This window comes from Ambystoma mexicanum, chromosome 1p (genome assembly GCF_040938575.1).
Source record: "Ambystoma mexicanum isolate Mex_15411 chromosome 1p, UKY_AmexF1_1, whole genome shotgun sequence".
Taxonomy (NCBI): Eukaryota; Metazoa; Chordata; class Amphibia; order Caudata; family Ambystomatidae; genus Ambystoma; species Ambystoma mexicanum.
Window position 1 is genome coordinate 541,220,102 of NC_090921.1, and position 20,907 is coordinate 541,241,008.

General features: G+C 43.6%; 1 protein-coding gene across 1 annotated transcript in view; it reads right to left on the bottom strand.

Annotated features, from left to right (window-relative positions):
• Positions 1-20,907, bottom strand: part of LOC138575296 (unconventional myosin-Vb-like) — a 1,749,675-nt gene that overhangs the window by 1,056,901 nt on the left and 671,867 nt on the right. The window contains exon 12 of the mRNA XM_069649473.1: positions 7-147. Coding sequence (XP_069505574.1) covers positions 7-147 — 141 coding nt within the window. The remainder of the gene's footprint in view (positions 1-6; positions 148-20,907) is intronic.

Consider the following 20,907-nt stretch of genomic DNA (forward strand, 5'->3'; position numbering starts at 1 on the left):
ACTCACCTTGCACTCTTCATCCAGCAGATCCAGAACACCAAGCTTAGCCTCGATCAGGTCAATGCAAGGCTGATTGTCGTAGAAGTCGATACGGTTCCAGGATATGCCTTCCTCCACGTACTCCTCCTGCTCGAGCTTAAAAACGTGCTGTCACAACAGGGTTGGTAAAGAGATAGAAATGGGTGAGGCATTTCTTTTTTTATTGCAAGTTATTCAATTTGCCAAGAATGCAATCCTTAATGAAATGCTGAAAAAGCACAGGTCTAAAAATCTGAATGTTGTACAGGAAGCGGCAAGGGTGCCCATTGCACAAAGGCATTAATAATGGTTTATTTGTATACATGGGGGTACAAGGTATTTCCTCCAGAAACTCTTACAAAATAAATCACCTGTCTGGAATCGGCTCAGATGAGTAGATTCACAAGCACTTTCTGAAGGCATTACAATTGTTAATATACATGCCAAATCATTATCAAGATGCAGTCCAGCTGTACAATGGGCCGTCTACAACACTGCAAATCGCTTGTGGCACTGGTTTACCAAAAATTGAACTGCATTAAAACCAAGTACCCCAAGAAAATCCACCTATTCATTCCTAGGACCATTAGTGGAAACGCCTTCAACATTCATAAAGCATAACAGAATAAACACTGAGTGAAATCAGAGTATTTACAACTACTAAACAGAGCTTTGGGCAAGAACAAATCTAAGGCCCCACAAGACACTCATCGCGGACACTTAAAAGAAATTCAATTGCCAGTTTACTTTGACAGATTCAGGGTTGCTCAATACAGCAATTAGTGTAACCTAAGTCCAGTATATCATGGACAAAAATAATTAAATGAGCAATTGTGTCAAATTCCAAACAAGGCAAACTCATTCATATAATGCCATTTTACTCCATTTGCCAAGAGCATGGTTAGGGGGAGCAGGTTCAATATCAATTTGGAAAATCATAATTTGTTGACTCAACCAGTTACTCAAGTGAGGTACCTCCCTGGGTCCCTTAAAAGTTTAAAATCTCTATAGGCTATTACATATGGCTTCATCTCATCCTTTCCATCTCGAATGTCCACATGCTGAGACATCTCTTTTCATATAATGGACTTTGCATTAGGGACGATCATAGCCCCAGGTTGGTACCAAGTGCCACTGTTTATATTACACAAGGATTTCTTTGCACAGACACTATGGCCAATGGCCATTTATTTATTGGATATAGTTCTATCAAGAACTTTACAATTAACAAATTCATTAATAAATCACACATTAAAATAAACTAATTCACATCAAATTTCTATACATAACAAATTTAATCCAAATCTACACATAAAAATTTAGACAAACCTAAACACATTTACAGTGACCAATTTCATTCAGGTATAAATATAAATATTACATTTTTACAATATAAATACAAATATATCTCACAATTTAAAATGATTTAAAACATTCCCAATTTGTTTCTTTTCTACATAATTTCACACCTTTACGTTCTACTTCACCTGACCTCTTGATTTTAGGGTCATACCCGCATTTGACATTTCATTATTTAATGGTCCTGGAGATATTTCCAGGCCCTCATCCAAAATGCTAAGTGCAATGCAACCAAATCCAAGTTCAGACATAATGCCCAAAATTCCTCACACTTGATCGCATTTAGGTTATGAACACATTTTCCCAACATGGTCATGTAAAGTGGCTCCAGCAGCGGGCATTCCATCAGTCTGTGCTTCACCGACTCCTCGTTTGTTCAAATGGTACATATGCGATAAAATAGAAATGTGGAGGGCAATTCCACCTGCCCCCATATCTGGCACAAACTGGCAACTGGTTTGTGTGCATCATTAGGTGGATTCTGCAAACCGCTGGGTCAGGGCAGACTAATCAATATTGTTGTGGTCGCAGATTTGTGCACCACCTGAGCCATAAAAGGATATATATGCAACTGATATAGAGGTTTGTAACTATTAAACCAGTCACAATTTAGCACCCCATTGCTCCTTGTACCATGCCACAATTTGAGCATCTTTTAAGGTCAGGGTGCCACCTTATCACGGAAAACAGGTCTTTAACCACCAGCACATAGGGATCAACCCTAGTTTTACTATCAAATGTAACATGGTGAACTGGGTTCCCAGCCTTTAAGATGAGAAGCAATACCCTGAAGTTGGATGGGGATGCAGATTCCATTCATACATCAATAATCAAGACAACTCGGGTAGTTTGGCAAAAAGGGAGTCTGTTTTAATGTCAATACCTAAAACAGGGAGTACAACGGACATCAGCACTTGCTCGATCCTCTTACTCAACTTATTTTAGTAAAAACTGAGGTTACATCATGCAAAATCGTCATCAGTGAGGTGCTAACCTGCGTCACTTAACCAAGTCATCCTGCTTAGCAAACTACAAAACCTATTAGAGGGAGTGATTGGCTTTAAGTGAATATCAAAGTATAAGTTCCATATCAGTATAGAACAGTGAAGGAAAGCGATAGGGAACTTATCAGGTGGGGCAACTAAGCCCTACCCTCAAAATGCCCACTATGAACATCACTAAATACAAGACGTTCCCATTGGCTACACAAACTATAGGACCCTTAATTACACGGTCTGCTATAAATGGCTGGCTTCTAACGCCAGTCAGTAATTTTCCACCTACATCTAGCAGCATGCAGACTGAATATCCAGGTGCTGGTGAGCTTGTCTTAACACTAGCTTCCCACCATTTGATGGATCAATCCATCATCACCTCAAAGGTCCAGTGTCAATTAGTGCTTTGAAGATTGGCCTTGAGTTTGTACTGTACTCTGAGAAATTGGAGTGTGGGCACAGCCTGCCCTCGTGCGTAGGTGTGACCACCTCGATCGTCCAACTTCATTCTTCCACGTGACTGGAGACTATTGAATCGAGCCTTTTAGTGTATTTAATATTTTCTAATAGTCCTCTGACATCTTGTTTCGCTCAAGCCTTCTGAACAGGAGTCTCTGTTCTTTCACTTGATTTGTATCCAATGTCTGCCAATTCCAGTTTGATAAGGCCTTGGCTTCTTGGCTCATCCAACTCCTCCTGCTGAGATTCATTTGTAATTCAATTTGTTTTTTTTTTTAACTCCGACACACTGAAATGAGGCCTTCTTGCTTAATGTTCAGCACTGCTTATAATGCGTAGTGAAAACATCCATCCTTTACTCGTTCATATGCATCTATAAATTGGTGTTTGCCGCAATCTATTTAGTATAAAGCTAGTCTCACAATTACTTTGTCTGCTTGCGGTTCTGTTGCATCTGTACATGTATAAACTAGCGTAATATCTTCATCCGTTTCTGTGGCATAAGCTTCTTCACCTTGATCCCAAGATTTCACTTATCCTTGGTACTTTCTTGATGTCTTATAGAATTTCTGCATTCTCTGGTCTCTGCATCTGTGCGTCATCTCTCCCTGTGTGACGTCACCATTCACCTTTGCCATTCATCTGCTCTGCTTCATCAGCAATCTCATTGAAATGGCCATCATATTGTCGCGTATGCAGGTATGCTTTTCTCAATGGGTACCTTGCCTCCCAGATTCTCTTAGGTATTAGTATTCTTATTGGTACTGCACAGAGTCCACCCTCTGCCCTTTGTTGGTTCAGCTGTTCCGCATACGTCGCATTCTTCGGTTCCCACTCTATAGGCAATGGGGCGGGGCAGTTATAGTAGGGGTACTTTGCTCCTCCTCTACACTCCTCCCTCTGGGCGATTCATTGACCACTTTCTCATCCTTCACATCTAGACATCCTTGTCTGAAGAAATGTTTCATTTGGATCCATATCTTTATGACTCCCTTGAGGGATCCTGCTGATTTCACCTGTTCATCCTTGTTCCATGTCATGAGCATGCACTGTCCACTTGGACTGCAATAGATCCATCTTCCCACATATTTCTTATTGTTTTTCGGGTACAGGAACTTCGTTACCTCAGGTGCATGGATACTGGCCTTCACAAAGTCTCTGATTTCTTAATCTGTCAAGTCTTTGGGCTTCCATCCTGGTTCGGTTTATAGTTAAAGTTTCTAATACAAAGTTTTGAAATGCAATACTTTCGAAACAAAAGGATCGGAAAAAATATATAACTTTATGGAGGGTACCCCCCACAAGCCCCTGTTTTTTGGGGACAAACCACTAATTTTTCCTATACCAAAACCAAACTAAAAAATACATTAAAAAAAGGCATTCGGTCATTTTTTTCCATCCTTTTGATTCAAACGTATTGTATTCAACCCTTTTGAATTCGAAATAATGACTGGACACCTCCAAGTCAACATCAATTCTAATCTTCATCCCTATGGCTTTCTTTGCGGTCTTCTTGCACTGCGAGATCATTATCTTAATCACACAAAAGCCAAGTAATACCAACACGATCAGGGCTCCAAGAAACAAACATGTCTGCATCCATCGTGGAACACATGTAACGCTCACCTGACTCCCACGGAGGCGCTGGCCTGGTTCGCGCTGCTGTGACCTCTTCTAAGGTGATGCGCAGGGTTCGGAAGACGGACTGGACCGGGCCCCCAAATCTGGCTTGTCTGGCTCGCAGAAGTATCCTTCTGTAGGCGAATATAGGGGATTAACTGTCTGCGGGGTAATGCAATCAGCCTCCCACTTTGCCCTCTCACCCTCCTCGAAACCCTTCTGTGATTCCTCGTAGCGTCTCACCTTAGGGTCTGGAAGGACGAACTCTCCATCCTGCTTCTGATGCAGGGGTGCGTTGGTATCCAGTTACTTCACTGGATTTTCGGATTGTGAGAACCAAACTTGCTTGGCTGCCAGGTAAGTTTTTTTTTTTTTATAAGAGGTTCCCCTTGTGTCCATGCATTAATGTACTAATGCTAGTGTCTTTTTCCCCATAGGGGCCGGGGTACGGAATGCCGGGGAACAGGCACCGACCCGAGATGAGAGGTGAAATCCTTGTAGAAATCAGTTAAGTCTTTAATGAGCGTTTTTTGGTAATGTCTTTTCATTCGCTCATTAACGCTGATGTCTTTTTCCCCTTAGGGGCCGGGGGTCTGGAAATGCCAGGATGCGGCGCGGACCCGAAATGGAGAGGTAATGAATCAACAGGTAAGTCTTAACATGGAGATTTAGCTTTCCTTATTCCCTTTTCTCTCTCACCTTTTGTTCTGGTCTTTCTCCCTAGGCGTTGGGGCGTGACTGCGAATCCGGATGATCGCTGCTGAACATGGAGGCGCCCTGTAAAGGTGAGTGGAATGTGGCGCTGCAGCGATCGACGCGATGAGCTTTTAAATAAAAGTCTTCCTTTTCAGGATTGTCGGCGAGATGTCTCCGGGATGCGGTTTTAGCAGGTAAGGACTTTTCCTTCTTCTGTTCTCTTCTTCTCTTCCTTTGCAGGTCATCCAGGATGCTGGCAGGCGTGGCAGAAGTCAGGATGCAGGAGCAGACACGGTGAGCGTCCAGCTGCTAGATGCAGAACACCACGAAGCACGTGTGGCTGTTTGGGTGGGGTTTAAATAGCCTTGGAAGAAGTTCCAGGTATGTATCCTTCCCCGACCACGCCCGAATGGTAAATTAGTCCCACAGGTAAAGTAGTTCCTTTCAGGCCTCAAGGAGGCCGGGATCCTGCAGCATGGTCTGCATCAGGTAAGTGCACCCAAGCACTCCCATAATGAGCCTGGCGCCTATGGCGCCAGGACACTGTCCAAAGGGCCCCTATATCGGGTTGCTGGGTCCTTCCTTGGGGACTGGATGTCCGCTTTCGGGGACGCAGGGCTTGAACCGGCTGCCCGGGAGCGGGCATCATGACAACACAAGAGCAGAGTGATCCAAACCAGCTGTCATCAGCAATGTCTTCTACTTCATCTATTATCTAGCCATGAAGTTTCGTCAGCAGGTCTATGGCCTCTGTCAAGGTTCCATTCTCGTCATCATGAGAAGGTATGAATGTGCAACATGTTTCTCCAATTTTTGCACAAACACCTCCATCCATAACTGTGATCATATCCAAGACGTATCTGTTCTAGAGTAAGTCTTATGGCTCTCATCTCTGACTGCATTGAATCCCTTTACAGTAGTGTTAATTATCTGCATCAATTCCAATCTGGTTATCTGAAGCCACTTGGTATTTGCTCCAATCTCGATTCTTGACATGAAGATCAATGTGAACACTGAAGAAGTCTGGCTGAACAATCGGTTCATATGGGATAGAGTCAAAAGCTTCTATTGATTTAGCTGAAAAATAGTTCTCTCTTCATCCTCTTTATTAACTCCACTGATCATCTCTTCCTCAGGTGAGTATCTGCTTTTGAAAACTGTCGAGATTCAGATCATTCTTTGGAATCACTAATGCTGGAACAGAGACATTCACCAATGTGCATATTCCTCCCCAGTCTAGGTAGCTTCATGTATATGCTTTGGATCCATAAGCCCAATAATGATCCAGGATTACTGCTGTTCCAATGTTCATGCCTGGTGCATCAAATATTCAACCAAATTTCTGGTTCTCTCCCATTCTTCTTGTTCCATTGTTTCTGAAGCACAGCTTTGCACTCTCTAACGGCACTATCTACAAGGGTCTTCCTTTGTCTTCGACCCATGTCAGTAGCCTAGCAAGTTTCAGCCATAGAGGCTTACACAGCATTTATGCATGCTCAATTGTTAGTTGATAGTGACCCATTGTTACCCAATCTCTGCAGATCACCACACCTTCTTGCCAGCCATCTGGTGATGGGACGGTTCCCCGAAGTCTGCATCTAGCCTCTGTTCTTCCATCTACTAATGTCTTCTGCAGACTTTCCTGGAACTTCCAGGCTTTTATTCACTTCCCATCCGATTCCAGTTCCTTTTACTCCAGGTTTCTCATATCTGACCACAAGATTCCTCGTCTTGGCGTCGTTTCTTGTCTTTATATCTTGCATATAGTCATCTTCATCTAGATCTGTCCATTCAGTTACCCATGAACTGGCCTCTTGTACTACAGACTGCTAGACGCACTATGTAATGTGCAGTCAGGACATTTCAACAGCTATTAAGATTTTCAAATTTCCCAATGCTTTATGGCAGAAGGGCACATACAAAGCATTCCTCCTTTGAAGTTCTTCTCCCAACTTCTTTCATGTGTTGGTACCATATGTTATTTCCCAGGTGTGCTGTAATGTCCAGGTAATCATTTAATTCATAGTCATCTTCCTGTGGGCTTCTTTAGGTCTCATTCTTTTCATGCGAGCTTCCATAATCATATCATGAAGTGTATCAACATAGCTTCTTCTGACTGGATCAATCACAGGAACATCCATCAGTCGTCGGTTGGGTACACCTACATGTGATCCTTGGATCGGAGAAAGTTCAGAACTTCATCTGCTCAGCAGCCTATTTAGGTTTGAAAATGTCTCGCATAATCTCCATCTGGCATCTTGTTTTTGAAACTGCTTTTGGGTCAATTGTCACTGGACCAGGAGTATTTGCATGCAATACTTGTGTAGGCTCACCCTCCAACAACCCCTTGTCGTGCCTGCATTGCCAAGCCTGTCTCTGGTGTCCACAAATAAGTTCCAAGACACTTTTTGCATGTGAACGATTGTTAGTGACATCCAAAATCTCCAAAAGAGAACAGAGTTTGACTGGGAGATTTCTTGTCAGATTCAGTATTACAAAGCTGTGGAGTTCCGCAGGGATCCTCCCTGTCCCCAATGCTTCTTAATTTATATGTTAAACTACTCATGGACATTCTGAGGAAGCACGGCATTCAGTTTCACTCGTATGCAGATGATACTCCGGTGTTCTTGAGGATACAGAATCTAGGAGACGTACGAAATAGTTGAACGGTGCCTACAAGAAACAGTCTTGGATGTGTGCGAACCAGTTACTGCTGAATGCCAGCAAAACAGAAGTGACTTTATCCGTTTCAAAATACCACCTGCAGAGGGAGCATTTACACTCCCCGTGCTTCCTGGGGACACAGCTCAATTTCTCCAAGAAAATAAAAAATATAGGCTGTGTCTGGATGGACAACATGGGAAGTGGAGCTCAGGTCAGTGTGAAGGTGCAAGCAACATTCCATTCACTATGTCTACTGAAACACATCCTACCATTCATTGCGAATGAGGACAGAGGGGTAGTTATTGGCACTCTGGTCAACTCTAGGCTAGATTATGGAAATGCACTGCTGTCTGGTATACCAGCCTATCAGCTGCGAAGATTGCAGAGGTTAGGCTAAAAAATAAAATCAGCTTGAATCTCTAACTTAAGAGCAGCCCTGGATTGGCTGGCAGTAAAGGAGAGAATTGAGTTTAAGATACTCTGCCTGGTCTATAAGTGTGTTAACAAGACCGGACCAAGATATCCATCAGATAAAATCAGGAGGCACGTTCCTACCCGACAATTGTGTTCAGCAGATCAAAATCTGCTTCATATACCCCCGTATGAGCAAAGTGGACCGCAGATTCGGTGTCTACAGTCCAAGAGCATGGAATAACCTACACAGAGTTCAGTGATGACTATAAGCAATCTTCTTATAACTGTCATTTTTAGGATTTTGTAAGAAGCTGGAATGTGAGTAGTTCTCCCAACCAACGAAGGGAAAGAGCGCAACACCACCTTCAAATAAGTAAGAACGTGCCTAGAAAGGTCATCACTGGGTAACCCCATAGGTAAATCCAAACAAGATCTCAGCGTTAAACGAGTCTGCGTTCTGAACCCTTTTCAAATTGGGGTATCCAGGATCATAATCTGGCATAATCCTCTTCTTATCAATGCTTATGCATGACTAAGTCCAAAGTCAATAAAATACTGTGGCTTCACAAATACAGATCTTCCCTTGACCCTGCAACTGATCTGCACAGAGTGCTCGAATTTGCTTCCTTTAACTCTTTTATAAATGGCTTAAAAGGGAGTGTCCCAAAACAAGCCACAGTCCAATAAACTGTCTTTCTACTTGACAGCTTCTGCGTCCTTCCTCGTCATAGAGCTCGTCTGCATGTGCTGTGGTTCTTCCCCGATGCTTGTACTTGCTTCGTGTAGGGGTGCGGGCAGTGGAGTTTCTCCAGCAAAGATTTTAACATCCCAAAGGAAAATCCAAGCATGCCTGCCCTACACTTTGACAGCACACGGCGTGATATCTTCCACAATTAATAGAGCGTTTAAACAGTGTTCATCCCACTTTTTCCTTACGTGGTTGCGGATTAGGACTGCATCTCTGGGGAAAAGTAGGGGGAACAACGTTTTTGAGATTGGTCTGTCAAAGCATCTGTGTTTTGTACTGCCCTACACCCGTGTCGCTGCAGCTGTCCTGAATTGACAAATACTGGAAGTCATACAATTCAAATAGTCACGCAATTCTATTCCTGACAGCTCTGCAGTTAGCTGAGCATCACTAACTCTGGATGAAGGCATTGAGGGTGTCCTCATTCGTCTCCCTGTCACTATTTCGTGGGGCGTGAGATGGTGGTCAGAACCCGCTTGGTACCTTAAAGCATATGTCAGTGGTAGGCAATGCATCCACCCTTTCTTCAAAGTAAGCTTCAATTTGGCTATTCTTTCTTTTAGCAGGCCGTTGAGCCTCTCACAAATCCCATTTCCTTATGGATGATGAGCCAAAGAAAACTTGTGCTTTATACCAAGCAACAAGCGGATCTGCTCAAATGTCTGATTTACAAAATACAGGCCATTATCTGACCTCATTACTTCACATATTCTCCATCTGGGAAACCCTTCCCACACTAAAAATGTAGCTGCACAGGTGGAAACTGGATGTGTACAGGGACCTGCTTCAATCCATCTTGAGAAGGGACACACAACTAAGATCAGGTATCTATATCCATTACATACCTGTATCATGTAGACATAGTCGATATGCAAGTGCAGAAAAGGGCCATTAGGCCTCGGAATGACTCCCATAACTCTGCGCAGTGCATGCCCAGCCGTGAATTGTTGACACACAATACAGTTCACTATAAAAAATGCGCCATGCGCCATTAAATTTGGCACAAACCAATCCTCAGCAATAGGTGTGGCAGGATTCTCCCTAGTTGTGTACGTGGGGTAGTGTAGCTGTTCCACCGCCACCCTTAATAAAGCTATAGGCATCACTGGTTTACCAGTGCTGTCCTGTCCCCACAATGCTGCAGAGGGGTTTAAAGAACACCTTTGTGTCCACAAATTCTTTTCCTCTTCAGCTGCTTCCCCCCTGGACCTCCACTAACTACGTTTTTGACAAATGGTTGTACCCTTCAGATATAGTCATCGTAACAATCACTTTTTCATTCACATAGGGAGTCTCTACATTCATCATCTCTATCTGTAATTACTACGTGCTTGGCCTCAGCGTCTGCTGCGGGATTTCCATGCGAGATAAATGTGCAGCCCGCACTAAAGGGTCAGATTTTAACAGCAATGCCTACTGGGAGTTGTAGTGCCTTAATAAGCGTATCCAATAAGGTGGCCTGCTACACTGGCGTACTGTCTGCTCGGAGATAGCGCCTCCTTTTCCAACTTGCTAGTCGTGTGTGCACCATTGACGTCACATAGGCGTAGTCACTGTACACTTACTTCCTGGTCTGCGTGATTCTCGATTGCAAGTATCAAAGACAATAATTCTGCAGCCTGTGCTGCATAATGAGACAGAAATCTAGTACTAATAAGCCCCCAAAATTCCCCATTTTCTGTGTGCTTTACCACAGCTGTATACCTCTGTCCATCATTTTGATCAATCCTTTAAGAACCGTCAATAAAAACAATCTCCTTCTGCTAATGCATTCTTTTTTACTCTGGAGAGTTCATCACAGAACTCTTCATTGTTTGCACAATCGTGTGCAGGTTCTCCTTCTGTCATTGGCTCAATTACAAACATGCAGGATTCACTATTTTACATCAAACTATTTTGATTGCTGGGTTTGATATGACTGCCTGCATGACAAAACATCAGCATGGGCCACAGAGTGGGCCGCATTGTTGACCAAGTATGACCCAGAGAGACCCCAATGGGAAAAGGATACTGGGGAGGAGAGAGACGGGTAGGATGTGGCGTAGGCAAAAAACCCTGTGCCCGTGAAATGGGCAGAGCCACAGGGGGCAGAGACAATACAGTACAGAGGTGTTCCCCAGGAAACGCCCATGGAAAAGACCAATGGCGCACCAAGTACACCCGCTGAAATAAGGACTTTGCACCCGACGTGAGCAACTGTGTGGCAGTTCTGGAACCGTTAAAGACTGTTGGGGGAGGAGGTGTGGCAAGTTGGGGCGGGAGTTTCTATTTTTTGTTGGGGGGGTTTTGGGGGGGGGGGGGGTGAAAATCTTTTCAAAACCAGTAAGGTGCTCTGGTGTAGCTATGTACTTGATATTGTCTTAATATGTTGTAACTATATAGTGACACCAATAAACTAAATTTGGAAAAAAAATAACAGTATAAAGACTTGCTAAATGTAAAGTGCCGCCAGGGCCAAACTAAACTGGCAGAAGATTTTGACTGCAATAACATGTGGGGACCATAGACTGATGTGGAGAGCATTATCACGGGCAAGAGGTCCTGTGGAGCGGGAAGCTTTAAACCCTATTGTTGAGGAAATATTGGTCAATTTTATAGAGGATACAATGTTTAACTTTAAGTTTCGAAATGGGGCTGTCAAACAAGGAGTTTATGAATGGCACCTTCATTTCTGTATGGAAAATGTGGGGCAGCGAATTAAGAATCTGAATAACTCAAGGGCTTCGGGGCCCAATGGGCTGTCTACAGTTGTGTGAAAGGGGGACACCCAATTATTGTCGAGTGTAGTGTGCAGTTTATTTCATAATGTGTGTGCTGATTGCATGATCAATGGATCATGGATAAAATCGATATTAGTTCTGGTATTCAAGACTGGTGATCGCTTGGTACCGGGAAACTATCGGTTATTACCGCTCCTTGATATCACAAGTACAGTTTCTGCCACATTTGTATTGGAACACTTGCAAACCTGGGTTACTACGAACATGATTCTACACCCGTTCCAAAGAGGCGTTTCGTGCAGGATCCGGTACTGTTCATAACATACAAGTACTCGACACAATAATTACTCAGTTATCCCAATGTGATGCAATCACATTTGTTGACTTTAGGTCAGTTTTTGACCAAGTAAACCGTACAACTCTCTGGGGAAAAAAATTTAAAAATGGGGATGCCCAGGCTGGCTGCTAGAGATTGTGATGGCCCTACATACCAAAACCACGGCTCAGATTTGTTTCAATAACTGGGAATCTGTCGAGACCACTGTGTATAAACAGGGGTGCATGCTGGCATCCCGGTTTACTATGTATATCTTGGGCCTGCTAGCTCATTTGGCAAAAATTGCAAAATGCACACCCAAGATAGGAAACACCCACATTGCATACAATGCTTTATGCAGATTTGGTGGTCTTTCACCACTTAAGTGGCATGCAAGCCGTACTAAATGTACTAGGTCGGTACACCCGGGAGCATGATTTATCAGTGAACTTGGGTAAAACAAAAACTATGTTGGTTTCAAAGAAAAAGGTCAATAGACACAGATTAAACACTTGTCTGGGAAATCATTAATTATAATAACACTAACAAATACTTGGGCCTCGAACTGTCATGCAATGGTGACTATGCCATAGTTGAATCCAAATACCGAAGAGCGATGCAAATTACCCACCTGATACGTAAACATTTGAATGACAATGCAGGTTTTTCTTTGAGGGGTGCGCTCACCATATACAAACAATGATTTTGTCCCTCTTTTGTATGGACTAGGCACTAACCCACAGGGATGAAAAGTAGTTTAATTTAGCTCAAGGGTACTTTTGGCGTTATGCTCAGGGTTTACCTCGGAATACCCTGCATTTGCCTTAAGCTAGGCCTAATATTAAAAGCTCAGTTACACAAGTGAAAGGCTGAACTATTCCTTTGAGCATTAATGTCCCCTTTATGCCCCCTATTGATGATACTTGGTGAACAATATTGTAAAGGGGGAACCAAGTACCCCTACTCCAAACGTCCCGCCCCTATTACCTATAGAGTGGGAACCAAAGTATGCGGAACAGCTGAACCAACAAAGGGCAGAGGGTGGACTCTGTGCAGTACCAATAAGAATACCAATACCTAAGAGAATCTGGGAGGCAAGGTACCCATTGAGAAAAGCATACCTGCATACAAGACAATATGATGGCCATTTCAATGAGATTGCTGATGAAGCAGAGCAGATTAATGGCAAAGGTGAATGGTGACGTCACACAGGGAGAGATGACGCACAGATGCAGAGACCAGAGAATGCAGAAATTCTATAAGACATCAAGAAAGTACCAAGGATAAGTGACATCTTGGGATCAAGGTGAAGAAGCTTATGCCACAGAAACAGATGAAGATATTAAGCTAGTTTATATATGTACAGATGCAACAAACCGCAAGCAGACAAACTAATTGTGAGGCTAGCATTATTCTAAATAGATTGCGGCAAGCGCCAATATATATAGATGCATATGAACGAGTAAAGGATGGATGTTTCAACTACAGATTATAAGCAGTGCTAAACATTAAGCAAGAAGGCCTCATTTCAGTGTGTCGCAGTTAAAAAGCAAATTGAATTACAAATGAATCCCCGAAGAAGGACTTCGATGAGCCAAGAACCCAAGGTCTTATCAAACTGGAGTTGGCTGACATTGGATACAAATCGTGTGAAAGAACACTCCTGTTCAGACGGCTTGAGCAAATCAAAAGACGTCAAAGGACTATTAGAAAATATTAAATACACTAAAAGGCTCGATTCCATAGTCTCAAGTCACGTGGAAGAATGAAGTTGGACAATCGAGGTGGCCACACCTACGCATGAGGGGAGGCTGTGGCCACACCTACGCATGAGGGGAGGCTGTGGCCACACCTTCAATTTCTCAGAGTACAGTACAAACTCAAGGCCAATCTTCAAAGCACTAATTGACACGGGACCATTGAGGTGATGATGAAAATACATTAATTGGTGGGAAGCTAGGGTTAAGACGAGCTCACCAGCACTTGGATGTTCAGTCTGCATGCTGCTAGACATAGGTGGAAAAGTACCGACGGGGGTTAGAAGCCAACCAATTATAGAGGACCGCATAATTAAGGTCCTATAGTTTGTGTAGCCAATGGAACGTTGTGTATTTAGTGACGTTCATAGTGGCCATTTTGAGGGAGGGCTTAGTTGCCCCACCTGATAAGTACCCTATCACTTTCCTTCACTGTTATATACTGATATCGAACTTATACTTGGATATTCACTTACAGCCTGTCGCTCCCTCAAATATGTTTTGTAGTTTGCCACGCAGGATGACGTGGGTAAGTGACACAGGTCAGCACATCAATGATGATGATTTTGCATGACATAACCTCAGTTTTTACTAAAATAAGTTGAGTAAGAAGATCGAGCGAGTGCTAATGTTCGTGGTACTCCCAGTTTTAGATAGGACATTAAAACACACTCCCTTTTGCCAAACTACCGGAGTCGTCTTGATTATTGATGTATGAATAAAATCTGCATCCCCACCCATCTCCAGGGTATTGCTACTCATCTTAAAGGACTGGGCAACCCACTTCACTTGGAAGCAGAGAGATGATATTTTAATAAAAAAATCCATCAACCTAAGTAAACTTTAGAATCTCAGTAATATCGCACAACCTTTGCCATTCGGCTGACAGGACGTGAAGATCCCCGAGATGGTGGCTAGTGTAATTGAAAAAATCCTTGCAAGGAGGGTGTGATGGGTCCCCTTCATAGAACCCCCTCCCACGTCTACGAGAAGCGGATCGGACAACAGTTTGAAGAGGCGGTAAATGGAGGCATACGATCCCGAGGGTCAGAAGAAAATATGCGAATGGTGAGTAGAAACTGAGGAGTGTGGCAAATTGATGCATGTGTAGTAAAATAAGGGAGATTAACAGAGGGAGGCGAGATAAACAGAACGTAAGGCTAAGAGTGTAATATTAATATATATTGACTCGAGTGTGGCCGAGCAATATAAATAAGTAATATCGTGTGAGAGGACACAAAGAGGATACGCCCATACATAAGTTTTAAATAACATTAGAAGAAATTTGAACCCAGAGTCTCGTAGTGGAACAAGTAGAAAATGGATCTGATTAAAGGCGGATCTGAAGGGGTTAATTTACACTTTGAAGTATTTTAGAGGGCAAGATGAGTTTTAAAGAGAAGATCGTAGATTTGTGTGACGGTCAAGCTTGTTTTATGTGGTTTTGAAAAAATGATGTAGTAGCTAAAGACAAAATGTATGATAGAGAAGCGAGAAGTTGAGAAAAGGAAATTGATTGTTTTTCATTTTATTTAATGGTTGTTTTTTTAGCAAGATTACAGTGAAACTGTAATCCAGGGGATTGGAGCTTGCAACGGTTGGTGCTCGCTTATTGTGTTATTTTCTTTAAGACCTATTTATCTGTCATTTTAAAGCAAACGAATGTCAAACAAATTAAGAGTAGACTAATCAAGAATGGAGGATATTACTCCATTAGTGCATCTGTGCAAGAAATTACCGAAACATGCACCTAAGCTTAGACAGTGCAGAATGGGTTAAAAGAACCGCAGATAAAAATGTTTATGCCGTGGCCACAAGGAGGGTCACTATCAAAGGCAGTCTTGTAGCATATGACATATTTGCATGCAGCATATACTGGAAAGAAGCTAGACAAGCGCCTAGCGAGCTTAGAGCTCTGGAAAATGTACCAAGAGGAGTGAGATGACCCGCCTCCTTTTAGATTGGATACTTAATATATGCAAAGAGGGGGTTGAAGATCCCTCTGCTCCACCCGCCCCGTCTGAAATAAAAGACGAGAGTAAGAAAGACGATGGGTTATACTTATCAAGGGAACTTAAAGCAGCGGTAGGATATAGTAATCCGGCATATGAGTCACCTATGCAAAGTAGTGATGAGGGTTCAGAGAAAAATACTGAGAAAGATGTAATCTCTAAAGTCCAGAGGGACAAGGAGAGATGAGATAAGGAGAGAAGCGATCGAGCAAGCACATCTCTAGATATAGGAAGAGAAATAGAGATGGAAAGGAGAAAGATGAAACTAATGTGATAGCGCTCTTACAGAACGAATGGATGGGAGGTAAGAATTTGCTTAAACTCGATGGTAAAAGCATTGAGTATTTAAGAAAAAGGGAAGATCAACACTAGCAAGATAAAGACAGAAAGGGAAGAATGATTGAAAGACAAAGGAGCGAAAAGATAGACGAGTTATATCAAGACAAGCAAGCCAAAAAAAAGAGCAGACGAGCAAAGAAAACGTGACAATAGACTAAACTGATGAACACGAGAGGCTAGAGAGAAAAAAGAATACAGACGAAGGGATGAGGAGATACGAAGGGCAAATGAAAGAAGGAATATGAAAAAGAGGAAAACCGAGTGAGAGGAAGCGAAGAGAATATTCTGAAGATATGGAATGCAAAAGAAGGCAGTGAGCACGCAATCTCGATTACCTAGGAAAGGAAGAAAGAAATCCTGATTCAAAAGTAGCATGGGAGGAATTTTGTCCAGAATTAGTCCTTACCAGGTCCGTCTAGAGAAAATCTAGAAGACAAGTTTGACTCAGACCGATTGGGGAAGCGATTGGGGTATACCATGAAATGAGAGCTCAGGAGGAGTCAAAGGGTAAGGGAAAACATGACCGTCTCGAGAGCACTCATTTGTATGACACGGAGGAAGCCTTGTGTAGTGCGAGACATAAGGGGCCGTCTTCAGTCAGACACACTAAATGGAGATGACGAAGAGAGACGTTGCCCGAGTTGGGCACAGGTGATGTCAGACGAGGAAAGGGAAACCTTCCATGGGGAAGCGAGAGATAATGCATGTGGTCCCGAGGGATGCTTTTCTATGGATAAGGAAGTAAGATGGTCGGATTGATACGTTCCTGTATCTAAGGCATCAGAACCATTGATAGTTAGACCGTCCTAGGGAGCAACCCCATGGCGAGGGGAGGGGGGGGTTCACCGCCTTATGTAAGCAGGTTAAGATCATTGTGGTATTATTACCCCTGCATTAGATAGACAAATGGAGAAATGAGAATGAGTTTGGAGCTTCAGTTTCCCTTGCTAGAGAAAGGCGGAACAAGACCACAGTATATACCATGGTCCCAAATGGATAGAGATAATCCAAAATGTAAACTCCAGAGTTTAACTTCCAGCGCTAGGAAATGGATACATGAGTTGGAAAAAAATGACAGGAGGAAATACATTGGCTATAGGGGACATTAAGGGTCTTTTAAATCGCCATACTTGGTTAGAGAGCAGACGACGTGTGGATAAGGGCAGGGTATCCTAGTGTGACTACAGTCAACACTACTCACAATGGAGCACCATTCAATAACTGTAGGGTGGCAGTCTGGAAAGCACTTAAGAGTACTATATCCGGACACATCCAATATGGGAGCTATAATGACGGATATGATGCAGGAAGGAGATGATCCGTTGGTTTACATTCTACATTTTCAGGAATCTTGGCCCTTAGAAATGCACAAATCTTAGGGAAAATCTATACCAGTATTCTATCATATATTATGCCAAGGGCTGCCAGAGCCAGTGCAGAATCAGCTCAAGAAGTTAGTATAGAAGCTAAACCGTGGTCAGAGATTCAGCTGACCATTTCGCATTACCGCAGACTCCTATAGGAAAATAATTGCAAAAAAGATGATATTTGAAAAGGTGAGGATGCAAAGTGTGTGCAGAAAAAAACTGTCCAAATACGCCATTGAAGGGGCAATGTTGACCAGCGTAGACGGATTGAATTCACAGCAGATAGTGAACATGCCACAGGTGAATAATCAAAGACAGTTCAATCAAAACAGTGGATGGGCTCCACAAGGAAGAGGATTTCAAGGAAGGGATTGGCAGAATAATCAGGGAAACATTCAGAATAACCAAGGTGAGTTTCAAAATATGCAGAATGGTAATTAGAGTATGCAAAATGGGCACGTTGGGAGACCACTGCCTATATGTTGGACTTGTGGAATGACAAGGCCCTTTGCTCACACATGTAGAAGTCAAGGGATGGTGCAAAAATTGGCAGTTTTCAAGAGGGGGATGTCAAATCCACCTGCATATTCACAGCAGAATAGAGATGGATTTGCGCAGAATCAAACAAAGCAGCAGCAAGCGCTGAGAGTGCAGCAAGGCTTGCAACCACAGCAGGTAGCAGTTAATCCGCCACAAGGACAGTCGCAGCAATCACCTATTCAGCTTCAGCAAAACACAAGCACAGGTCAGTTAATTACTATTGGGGATGTCACTGCCAATGGAGGGAATCCTTTCACAAATAAAGGCTGTGTCAATAGGACAGCTCACTGGGAGACCTGATGTGTTCAATACTATCCGTGATGCTGAACCCTCATGAGGAACCAAAGGTGGACGTTGTTGGGCAGAAACCTGTGCAGTTCCCTTAGGGACCACTGCAAAAGATTTAGGACTACAGGTGGTTGGCAGTAAACCCAATTGGTAGCAGTCTGTACCACCCAGATTTACCTGGTAGCTGTGGCTGAGCAGTCAGACTTCTCTCAAGATGAGTTAGGCAGTATATAGGGTATACATAATGGGTACAGAGATACAGTAGCACAAGCAAACACTGACCAGAGCTTTGGTGTAAAAGTATATAATTATTTAAAGACACTTTTAATTCTCACTTGCACAAAGAGAGGTAAATAAATTCAACACAGTCACTATGATATATATATACAACCCTAATTACTTATTAGACAAGTCTTAATGAGAAACGCCACTTATTTTCAGACAGAGGTGAGCGCTTATCAGATGGCACTCTAATAAGTTATTAAAAAGGGGGGGGGGGGGAGGCAGTTATGAAAGCACACAAATTTCAATACTTTTCAAAAAACCACAGTGAGGCAGGTTAGGCAAACCTGGGGAGCAAGGAAGTTCAAATGCCAGACCCCCTCAGAGAGAGCAAGCGAAATGTGTCCAGGATCACACAGTGGGGTTATGCCCAAAGTCTTTGTAGAAAGTTCCCAAAAAATTTGGATTAAGTCAGGAAAAGTTAGTTAACAGGTCCCAGGCTAGCCCAGGTTAGAAAGTCGAGGATTTACTGTCACCCCGAACAATCTGTCGCAAGGGAAGCCAGGCGGGACACAGTACCTGAAAGTGGGAAGAACGCTCCAGCGGGGCAGTTGTTCCTGGCAGTGGGTGCAAGTCGGTGTTTCGTCCAGAGGAAGAGGTCTCGACGTGGAGGAAAGCTGAAGGTCGTTGCACTGCCAGGGAAGAAACCAGCCGCAGAGTTTCCCGGTTACAAGGCACCACCCTTTTCTTCGCGGGAGTGGTGATGCGTGGTATTCCGGTTGCCGGGGTGCTTGGCACGGGCAAGGCGGCCACGAGATGGTCCAGGAAGGCGAAAAGACGGGCAAACTGGTTATCCCCACCAGTCAAAGGAAGAAGACTCTCCGGGCTGGAGATCTCCTCTGTCGTCAGGAAAAGTGGCGAGACGGTTCCGCAGGGCTCCACCGATGGTGTCGTTGCAGGTCGGCTCAGCTGCTCCCTCCTCGGATTCTTTAGGTCCTGTGGCGACTTCTGAAGTTCCAGTCCCCAAAGCCCTGCTTTTATGCAGAAAACCCCCATTCATTCAGCCTAGATGTCAATCAAACATGCTAAGTGGTGAGCCGGGCGGCTCACCACTTGGGCCAATCGCACAAGAGTGCTACGTGTGTTGCCGAGGCAACTCAGTCCAGGGTGCCTAAACCCCCTCCCACACCCTTTGTGGTAGACAGAGTGGCACCACTTTTGGAGGCTTCTGTGGAGAAGCCCGCCAAAAGTGGAACAAAGGGCTCGACTTGGGTTGGAGTCACAGAAGCGAACACAAACGCCATTTTGGAACCAAGTTTCGGCAAAAATTACCAACCGGTGAATTAATATTAGTTTAATAAACCGGCGGTATGTTCCAGGCTATATTAAAAAGTGGTAGCCTCGAACAATGGGAAAATCCCATAGGAATATATTTGCGGTTGAATATAAAAAAGTAGTATCCACTGCCACCAGCCAAAACTCGGTCGGGTGGGACTGGACAGTGCCCCCTCGAACAACAGACCCCGGGGCAATCGCATTGCCCCGACCAGTACGTCCAAAATAGGATGGTTTGTACTGGTTCTCTTCACAATTTGAGACTAGTAAAGCTAATGGTGACTTTACATGCCCTGGGAGACAGTAGTCCGTCCCAGGGTATGGAGTCTATGTTTGGGGGTCGCTATGACACCCCTGGGTTACGGCACGGAGGGTGCTGTGTAACCCACATACCAAAAACACATGAAGCCCTATGGGGTAAAAGACCCCATAGCCCATAAAACACATACAAAATCAAAGGAAAACCTCAAATCATGTCTAAGAGTGGGAGGAAAATCTCACTCTTAGCAGGAGAAAAAAATAAACCCCAAAAATCCAGCAAAGCTGCTGGGGGACTCACTAGGTTTGGGAAATTAGCCTTTACAGAGAATTCTCCCTAACAGACGGCAATATAGGGGGCAAAAGTCTTTCATTTTAAGTAGACATGGGTGCAACGCGCTCATCTATGAGAGGGAAAATGTTCAATGTCTGGCAATGCCATGAATACACAGGGGTTCAGAGGAGCTACAAGCAGTTCCCTTCACTGAAGAATTACCAGTTTCTATAGGAGAATGTGACTTGAAGGCGCCACTGCTATATTCGAGGCAAACTCCTGTCAATATATTGGGACGAGATTTAAGGACTATGTTGAATATGACAATCGCTGATGAAGGTATAGTGTTCAACACCAGAAATGCATTATATAAACGTGTGCAAAATGATTATGGCATTCGCAGGACAACTAGCTGTGAGAGCAATTCCATTAGAACCAGAGGTTTTTCAGTATTCAGTACGCATTCTGTTGTCATGGCTACCAGGTCTAGCAGGCAGAACAATCAG